Genomic DNA, 10048 nt, shown 5'->3' on the forward strand with positions numbered 1-10048 from the left:
AGAAATATCAATAACCTCAGATATGCAGGTGACACCACCCTTATGGCAGAAAGTGAAGAGGAACTAAAAAGCTTCTTGATGAAAGTGAAAGAGGATAGTGAACAAGTTGGCTTAAAGCTCAACATTCAGAAAACGAAGATCATGGCATCCGGTCCCATCACTTCATGGGAAATAGATGGGGCAACAGTGTAAACAGTGTAAACAGTGTCAGACTTTATTTTTTGGGGCTCCAAAATCACCTCAGATGGTGACTGCAGCCATGAAATTAAAAGACGCTTACTCCTTGGAAGGAAAGTTATGACCAACCTAGATAGCATACTCAAAAGCAGAGACATTACTTTGCCAACAAAGGTTCGTCTAGTCAAGGCTATGGTTTTTCCTGTGGTCATGTATGGATGTGAGAGTTGGACTGTGAAGAAGGCTGAATGCCGAAGAATTGATGCTTTTGAACTGTGGTGTTGGAGAAGACTCTTGAGAGTCCCTTGGACTGCAAGGAGATCCAACCAGTCCATTCTGAAGGAGATCAGCCCTGGGATTTCTTTGGAAGGAATGATGCTGAAGCTGAAACTCCAGTACTTTGGCCACCTCATGAGAAGAGTTGACTCATTGGAAAAGACTCTGATGCTGGGAGGGATTGGGGGCAAGGGGACGACAGAGGATGAGATGGCTGGTTGGCATCACTGACTTGATGGACGTGAGTCTCAGTGAACTCCGGGAGTTGGTGATGGACAGGGAGGCCTGGCGTGCTGCAATTCATGGGGTCGCAAAGAGTCAGACACGACTGAGCGACTGATCTGATCTGATATATATTTTAAATTACCTCTTAAATGACAGTACTCCAGGGAGTTCTGTAAATGTTCTATAAATGACAATGGTGTTGGTTTAGTCACTAAGTTGTGTCTGACTCGTGCAACCCCATAGACTGTAGCCCACCAGGCTCCTCTGTCCATGGGATTTCTCAGGCAAGAATACCAGAGTGGGTTGCCATTTCCTTCTGTGGGGGATCTTCCCAGTTCAGGGATCAAATCTGTGTCTCCTGCATTGGCAGGTGAATTCTTTACCACTGATCCACTTGGGAAGCCCTTATAAAAGTCATTTATAGTTATAAGGGGAAAACACTTATCATATCAGTGTCATCCTTTCCCTAAACTTCAACCATCACATGTAAAGTGATATTTTTCAAACCTACATTTCTAACACAAACCTCTCTCTGGGACACCAGGGCAATATTTGCAAATCCTTTATTGAACTCTCCACTTGGATCTCTACTAAAGTCTTTCCTTCTTTGAAATCTGATAGGTTGCCAAGTCCTATTGACTTTGTAAGCAAATATTAAGCCCTTATGCTCTGATGGCTTTTTATGGAATTTGGAGAACTTTCACAGACTCCATTTGAGCATCAAGACTTGCAGTTACAGGTGCTCCACAATTAAGCAATGTTAGAGCTCTCCTTGTCCCACTCTGTATTTCCTTGTTAATATAGCCACACTGGATCATCCTTTAATACCATTGCCTTGAATGCTTCTCACCTATACTTAGTTGATATATTAGAACCCATAAAATCGTAGATTTCCTGTGACATGGGGAACTCAGATACCAAGCTGCAGGAATCCTTCAAGGCTTTTGGAGATGCTAAAGGTCCACAGGAAGAAGACAGAAGAATGTCCCCGAGGATTTGTCCACTCCACAAATTCCTCACTAAATGGAGTTCCTCAACATGCTTTGTTGTTGTGAAGCATAATTTGTAACCTAGGATATTCATTTTGCACTGGCTGCTTGGCATTCTAAGGCACATATTCAAGATATCACACAACTGTTATCACAGAAAAGTGATATCACACAAAAGCCTAGCAAAACTTTTGCTAGGCTGCCCAGATTAAGTTAGTATTTCTTGCTCTTTTTCCAGGGCACTTCACACACTCACACAGTAAAGGCATTTAACCCAAACTGTCATCATGTTTTGTTTCATGTCTGGTCCCCTTCTGGATATCAGTTCCTTGAAGGCATTCACTATGCCTTCTGCATCTCTGTATAGCCACTGTCTAGCCCAGCATCGGTCCCAGAGCAGAGGTAAAGTCTTTTTGGGTGACAGAAAGAAGAAAGGTATTACAAAAGCAGAGTCGGTTAAGCAGTAGCAAAGCCCAATAATAATCAGGACTAACTGGGAAGAATGGACAAATGCCAGATCAAATGTGTCAAAAGCACCCTTCAGGATGCCTCTCACAGGAGAAGTGAAGAGCAAATATTTTAGTGGACTTATTCAAATTGCAGCTAGAAAAAAGAGTAGGAGAACTTGTAGGATAAATGTAAGTCTTTTATAATTAGCAGAGCACTTTTGTATTACATGTGTTTTGCAAATTATTTGAAAAAAAAAAAAAACTGTAGAATGCTCAGGTGCTTTTATACTTTTAAGTTTCCACAGGTGTTTCTACTTACCTAATATCACAAGTTTGTACACTAACCATTTGAAAACCTTCCTTCAAGAAAGTGAATTTCAACCACATTTTGTCCCAATTAGAGCAAATACAACAGCAGTCATATTTTATAGTGAGGGCTTACGAGTATGTCTTATTCTTTATGAGGTAAGAGTAGAGGGGGGCCTTTCTCACTCCTGACACCTAAAGAGAATACTTCTGCCCCTGGACTTTCCCAGCTCCTGAGACTAGGCAGGGAGGCTGTGGTTCTAAGCTGGGGCATCAGTGAAGGGAAGAAAGCACCCAAAACTGTGTAGAAGTGGGGCTTCTGTGCGAGTGCTCCCTGGCTCCTTTCTTAAAGATAGATGGAGGCATAGAGGGCAACGTCAATTCTTTAATTAGTAACTGACAGCCAACTGCCTATAGAGAGCTTGGGTAGGCTCTGAAGGGGTTAAGAAATGAGTAAACACCACTGAGAAAAAAATATTGATAATTATGTTTAGGAATATTGTATAACAAGGCAAGTAATGGAGATGTTCATTAGCGTTTTCTACCACTGAGAAAAGTTCTTACAATTCTATGCTAAATCTCTAGAGGTTGAAAAAAATTTTTCTATTATCTTATATATGATACATTGCTGACAATATATCTTACAAAACAATGAACATATTGTCCAGTGATCATCGGTCTTTCAGACTATTACAGTAAATCACATTACTTCCTTGAAGCTTTTCACCTCAAAAAAACAATAATGTTGAATTTATATTCTATAAAGTCTATCTGTCTGAGAAATATAATGTTTACTTTTTGATTAACTTAAATCTGTTTAGACAGAAACAAAACACTTAAAAAGCAGAACTTCCAATTGTGTAATTAAGAATACATTTTGGACATTATCTGTATTTAATCAGCCTGGGCATTTAACTGTCTGTCTGTATAAAAAAGATGTTCAGAACAAACATCTACTCTTCACTTTTCCTCTCACCCCTCATCTGGGGAGATTTTATTTATGCATTAGATGACCTTTTTGGCCATTAGAACCATCTTGCTTCACCAGTTAATTAACACAAGTACCATAATTTAATACAGTTAATGCTACTTGATGCCCTTTAATGTACTTTCCATTAGTAATATTATTGTAGTATTACCCTGTAAATTAAAATGAGATCAAGACTAAGAGAGCCACTCTTTAATTAAGGTACTGGCACACTCCTCTATTATTCACTAGAGAAAATCACCCTGATTTACTGAAGCAGGACATCCATAAGTCAGAATTAGTCCATGAAGATTATTAGGTTTATTGAACAATGTAAGTAACACAGAATCACTAAGAATGCCAACAGCCATGTGTCTTCTTTTCCCTCCATTATCTTAATAAATTACACAATAAGATGGAGTAAATGGAAGCCAAAAAAGTGTGGGCAAATGAGGAATAAAATTTTTATGATGTGATTACAGTTGTTGTCACCAGTGAAACTGGTATCAGATGTGTCACATGCTAAAAAAGAACATAAATGCTACACTGGTTTAGTAACAATCAACACATCATTTTTTACAGCAAATTATACTAGCCAGTACAAAACATACACATATGTGCACAGGAAGTAGAGAAATGGACTTCATAGTCTTCAGTCAATTTGAACAAAGACACTCCACTGTTTTTGTTTCATAGCTTACTATTTCAAGCAGAAAAAACCTGTAGTATTATGTGTCCACTAGTACTTTGGCCACCTCATGCGAAGAGTTGACTCATTGGAAAAGACTCTGATGCTGGGAGGGACTGGGGGCAAGAGGAGAAGGGGACAGCAGAGGATGAGATGGCTGGATGGCATCACTGACTCGATGGACGTGAGTCTGAGTGAACTCCGGGAGTTGGTGAGGGACAGGGAGGCCTGGCGTGCTGCGATTCATGGGGTCGTGAAGAGTCGGACATGACTGAGCGACTGATCTGATCTGATCTGATCTGATTGTAAGGAAATTTACCCATTTCCCCCAAATAACTCATGCCAATTCTCACATTATGATGGGGGTGGAGGGGGCGTGACAGGTAGAAAAACATCTATTATCATGATCAGACACAGACATGTAAAAGTAAGTTACACGTTGCAATCACATCGAGGCTGGAGAAGAGTGGGCTGAGGGAAGCAAAGACTTCAGTTATATTTTGGAAAGCTTGTATTTATAATATTCTTGAAAAGAAACTTTTAGAACTTTATTTTAGACATGATCAATTAATGTTCAACCCCTCTGTAGATTATTTACTATGCAGGAAGAAGAAAACTCAGGATTTTCACCCAATGGGAATTTTCTACTCTGTATCAGTTTCTTTGCTGAAAGGGCTGTGAACCAGGCAACAACTTAACAGTCCCCTTTGGTGGCTCCATCTTCCTTACATAACTTAGAAGCTGGAGACACGCCGGAGCCATCAGGCCTTAGATCTTTAGTCCCTCCTCTGAGACTAAAAATACCGCGGCCACCTGGTGCCTAGCACAGATGTTGCCCTGAGGAATTTGGACAGAGTTTGGAAGTGACAGAGTGGGACTTTATGGAAGGGGCTCACCTCTACTGGACCTTTCTCTTTTGCCCAGCTGTTTCCTCACCAGCTTACAGTTGACTGGTGAACAGGAAAAGACAGAGGTGAGTTCCAGAGAAGGGAGGAGGGCTCCTCCAAACTCCTCAGAACCACTGAAATGCAGCTGAAGGAGAGTACTAGGGTGAGGGCTAAAAGATAACTGATAAATCCGATGGGGTTCTACACTTGTACCATGGCACCTTTAGGTCATAGTCTGTCTGACCCCATAGAGAATGCACAAAAATGCCTCTAGCTTCAAAATATACTTTACACTCTCTTGACTACTCAGAGGAAACAAAAATAAATATCTAATGACAGAAATAAGGCCTAACAATGGTTATTTCCCAGCCAAAGAACATCACAAGACTGCCTTTTTTATAAATGTAAAATGAGAGTTTTAGAGAAGTTGGACTATAAAGATTTTGGCTTAGATTAAGGAGTTCTCAAACTGTAAGTAAACTGACCTAGGTGATTCTACCTAACAATATAGATCATACTGGGATTCAAATTCAAATATCAGCTTATTAATTTAGCAATTATTCTTGTAGATAAAACAGAATACCTGTTACTTTGCTATGGTTTGCTGTTATTAACAATATCAATGTCAACTATTTTTATATATTACATGTTCCCAAGAATAAGATACTGGAAACTGATATTGTGCTAAAATAGTCACAAGTACAATAGCTGCTTTTTATTATAAATCACAAGCTCATATTTAAGGTCATAGCTCTACACTGCTCTCTCATTATACCCTGGTAATATATGAACCTTAGAACCCACAAGCTCAATATTGAACCAGTGCATATTTCTTTCAGATTTGCTCTAAAGATAACTTCACCAAACTTCACCAAGCCTCGGTTAAAAGTTTTTAAAGAGGCTCCATAGCTAAAGACTCTTGACTCTTCCATGAGAAACGTGAAGCTAGAACAAAGCTGAGAATAGGTGGCCATCAGTTCCTGCTACTCTCCATAAGTAAGATTCCATAAGGTACAATCCCTTTGCCACTGTACTGAGCTCATGCCCACCAGCTCATTCTGTATGCCCACTATGGCCCTCACCTAGCAGCAGTGACCACTTCTTCCAGTGCACAAGTGTGTAAGTGCTATCACTAAAGTTGGGTTGAGAGAACTCTCTGAAAGCCCAGCGAGTCTCAACACTTCTCTAGTCTCTGAGGACTAAGCCGCCATTAGAGATGCTGGAAGCCAGTAAACGTAATGAATCCTGACTTGTTGTTTAGCTAAACCTACACAATATATGCACTGTTTATACATAGGATTAAATAAAGCTACACAGTTAACTAAAGCTACATGATGTATGTACTGTTTATAGTCTTATTGTCATATATTTGATTTAAAGCTCTCTTGGCATTTTTAGAATGATTTTTGCTCTGCTTCACACTTCCATTTTTCCTCCCATTGTGCTCTGTACTCCACTCTTATATTTAGTTTTCCTACCTCATCATCTCATGCTTCAACTCCCATCAGCTGGTTATTCTGGTAATATGCCGCAAAAAAATTAGGTTGAAAATCTCTGTTGGTGGTCTTGGTTCTCATTATTCAAGTTTTTTATTTAAATGTCTTCAAAGTCCTTGGAAACCTGCTCAACTGTGTCTCTGGTATATTATCAAAACAAAGACATACCTGACTGTGAGCATTAATGCATTTGAACTTTGGTCAGCCTGTAATTGACCGATAAAATGAAGACAGCATGACTCATATTTTAAGTGATAGCTTATTTTTTTTAAATAATAACATCCAAAACCCTGAAAAGTAAAGGTTTCCCTGCTTTAACAAATGTAATGTTTCCTAACTGCTTTTGGTTCCGATTTAATAAATGTAAAGAGATATAATTTTCATTTTCAGAATTTTTTAAATACTACATAACAAAACATAAACAGAGAGTTGCGCCATGCTAAAACCCTCTCTTGAATTCAAAAACAATAGTAAGAACAACTGTTTTTCAGTTCCTTTTACAGAGACGCTGGCTTTGTTGCCCTGGCTTCCTTACCTTAAGGACTTAAACCACCCCCTGACCTAGGAGTTCCTTGGTCTCAAGTAAGATGCTTTTCTTTTTCTTTTTTTTTTTGCCTTTGGTTTAAATGCTATGAAATCCCACCAGGTTCAGGATCAGTGACAGCAAGTCTGCGATCAAAAATTACTGCTGAGTTAGAAGGGTCTCAAATGCCTCAGAACTTACCTCTAGGCCGGTGTTCCTGAGAAAATCTTGCAATAGAAAGTGACAAATGTCACTCTTTAGCTGCACAACCAGCAAACTGGCCTTTTCTTTGGAAACACCCATTCTCATTCAAGCCAAACAACTGTTTTCTTACCTTCCGTGCACCTTTATGTCTGAGATTGCGTAAAAGTAGCGTGCCAAGCGTAGCTCATCTACAAATATTTCCCCGACGGCGGGTCTCAAAAGCCTTATCCTCAGGTCTGTGACCGTAAAGAAATCTCTGAGTTTCTTGGTTGTATCCAGTTGTCCGTAGAGGGAAGCCATATTGCGTAACCAAGGTCCGGCAAAAAATGCGAACCTGTCTTTGATTTCAAAGTGGATGATTTTGCTATTTGTCGTATAACCTGTGGAGTACTCTTCAGTGCAAATGATTTCTAAGACCGTATGCTGTGATAAATCCTTCACGGATTTAGGATCCATGTGAAAAGCGTCTAAGCAGTCTGTGGCATAATACTGATACGGCTGCCACGTTCGTCCATAGTCAAGAGACTTCTCCAGGATCATTTGGTCTGGACGCCCTGATTCAAAGGTAATAACTATGTTGTCTGTTAGCTCGATAGTTTTGCTCCAAGACAGAGTGATGTTAACCTGGAGAGGCTTGGGATACTCTTTCCAAGTAGCAGACTGCCAAAAGGTGGAGGGATGTCTTCCTTCAAAGTCAAACATCAGTTCCGGTGGGTGTGCCAGTTCTGGGGTACTTGCATCACACTCATTATTGCACATGTACGGGTTGCCCTATGGAAGAAGAACAAAAGAGGGTGCGTCAAAACACTGCTATGACACAAGTCTTGCCATCTTGCTATTACTGAGTAGGAGGCTAGGAGAAAAAGGAAGGGAAAAAAAAAAAAAAAAAACCAACCTGTTTGCAGCAATCATTTTTATTTGCCATAACTGGATTCTCCTCTTTAATAGCTTAAAAAAAAATAGAGACAATATGGTAATTTTCTTGTCTTGTTTCCTTCCATGATCTTTAAGAAATGAAACAGTTTATTTATCCCATATGTGTTAGACCCATAATGTGATCCCGGAAGCACAAAGACACTGAGCAACTAAGAGCTCAATACTTCCACATCCCCTTAGAAAGATGCTATAGAAAGCAAGGAGATTCCTCTGTGCCTCAAGGGCGTTCCTCAAGAGCACAGTTTTTTAAAAAGTCATTTTTCAAGTAAAGCTTTAGAATTTGCAATGAACCATAGATTTGTTTGGGAGACAATACCCCCATACAACATTCAGCTTCTTTTTGCTTCACCTCAAATCCATCACTCGTAACAGGGTCCCTGCTTCATAAAGCTTGCTTTTAAAGCATTTACTTTGTTCACCACAAATCATTAAAATGTGGTACACTCCAGGCTCTGGGGCTTGGTCCAAACATCTGCCATCCTATTAGCTAGAGGCAAGGGGATTGTTCAGGAAAAACTTTGGGCGGGGGTGTGCTCCAACTTATCAGAAGAGGAAAAGCCAGCACTTAATTAGAAGGTTTTTACAGAGTCACAGTCATTTGATGTGTTTACTCTGTGCTGGCCCACAGTGAGCTCTCCATGGATGTTAGCCATTATTATTTTCTTTCACACAAAGGCTAATTCCTTCACATTCCACCTCAACAAGAAGCTGAAAATAAGTTTCCTTGTCATATCACAAGTTATAACACCACTTATGTGAAACTAAATGGCTGCTCTCAGATTTTATCAGTAGACTGATACCACATCAAACAACTGGCTTCCCAATTTGGGTTTCATTTTTTGTTTTTTAAAAATGGTATCATTTGGAGTCAACTATTCAGGTATTTCTCTATTATCCTGTACTGGGTAATTTTAACCGCAGATGGGTAAAAGATTCGATCCTCTGACATTGTTCTTAGGCTTTTTTTTTTTCTTTTTTCTTTTTCATGAACTAGGAGCTTTCCATCATATCTACAGGATGCATAAGCTGAGTCTCAAATAATGAATTTACACTTTAGACGTCGATGCTCAGTTACTGGCTGACTCCTTTGAAATATGAGATGAACATTGGAGACTCGCTTCAGCCTCCCTAGAGGCAATTTCCTCCTACCTAGTCAGCTAAAACTTTCACTCTCTCTTTCCCATTAATGCAACTGAATCCTAAAGCTGGCAACAAGTTTGGGGGTCTGAGTATAACTGAGAAGGGGCAGGAGAAAGGAGAGAAGGTACATTATTTGAGGAACAGAACTGTTTTAAAAAGATATTCAAGGCATCAGTGATAGTGGAAATGTTTCTGTTCTCTCTCGAATTTCAATATCCTATTCCTGATCCCAGCGTCTGTGGCACTATTTATAGTATCCCCTTCAAAATGAGCCAAGGGGGGGAATAAGTTTCTGTTCCAGGTGGAATAAATCACCAAATTTATTATTATTTAAACTCTTTTAAGCATACCAGAGAGCCAAATGCATAGCTCTGCAAACTGGCAAAGACTTTTTATGGAGGGCTATAAATATTGTGGAATCTGTCAGGATTTATAAATTCTAAATATATGGAAATGCACATTTTACGGGAAGGGGTCAGATTTACACAAATCACACCTTCATTTGAAATTTACTGAAAAAATATGGTCACTGCAAAATTTACCAGCATGTAGCCATCTGCACAATCATTAATATGGATGCTACCACCTTTCTCCTGACAAAAGTGTCTTCATCTGAGGTCAAGGATACTGAAACACAGGAAATCAACTCTGCGGGATACACCAAAGTGAGTTATCAGACATTTGTATTAAGTCTTGTTGAAAGACAGCATTTCTTCCACTTCCACTCAGATACACAGAGCTTCTGAGATGGAGACAGGGTGCTGGGACAAAAAAAAAAAAAAAAA

The 10048-nt window shown here is 39.6% G+C and overlaps 1 protein-coding gene across 5 annotated transcripts in view; it reads right to left on the minus strand.

The window, feature by feature from the left end:
• NTNG1 (netrin G1) overlaps positions 1-10048 on the minus strand; it is a 369164-nt gene that overhangs the window by 159619 nt on the left and 199497 nt on the right. For all 5 annotated transcript variants that reach the window (XM_010830949.1, XM_010830950.1, XM_010830951.1 and 2 more), the window contains exon 3: positions 7318-7958. In XM_010830949.1, coding sequence (XP_010829251.1) covers positions 7318-7958 — 641 coding nt within the window. The remainder of the gene's footprint in view (positions 1-7317; positions 7959-10048) is intronic.

The sequence above is a fragment of the Bison bison genome, unplaced genomic scaffold, assembly GCF_000754665.1.
Source record: "Bison bison bison isolate TAMUID 2011002044 unplaced genomic scaffold, Bison_UMD1.0 scf7180017864519, whole genome shotgun sequence".
In the NCBI taxonomy this organism is placed as follows: Eukaryota; Metazoa; Chordata; class Mammalia; order Artiodactyla; family Bovidae; genus Bison; species Bison bison.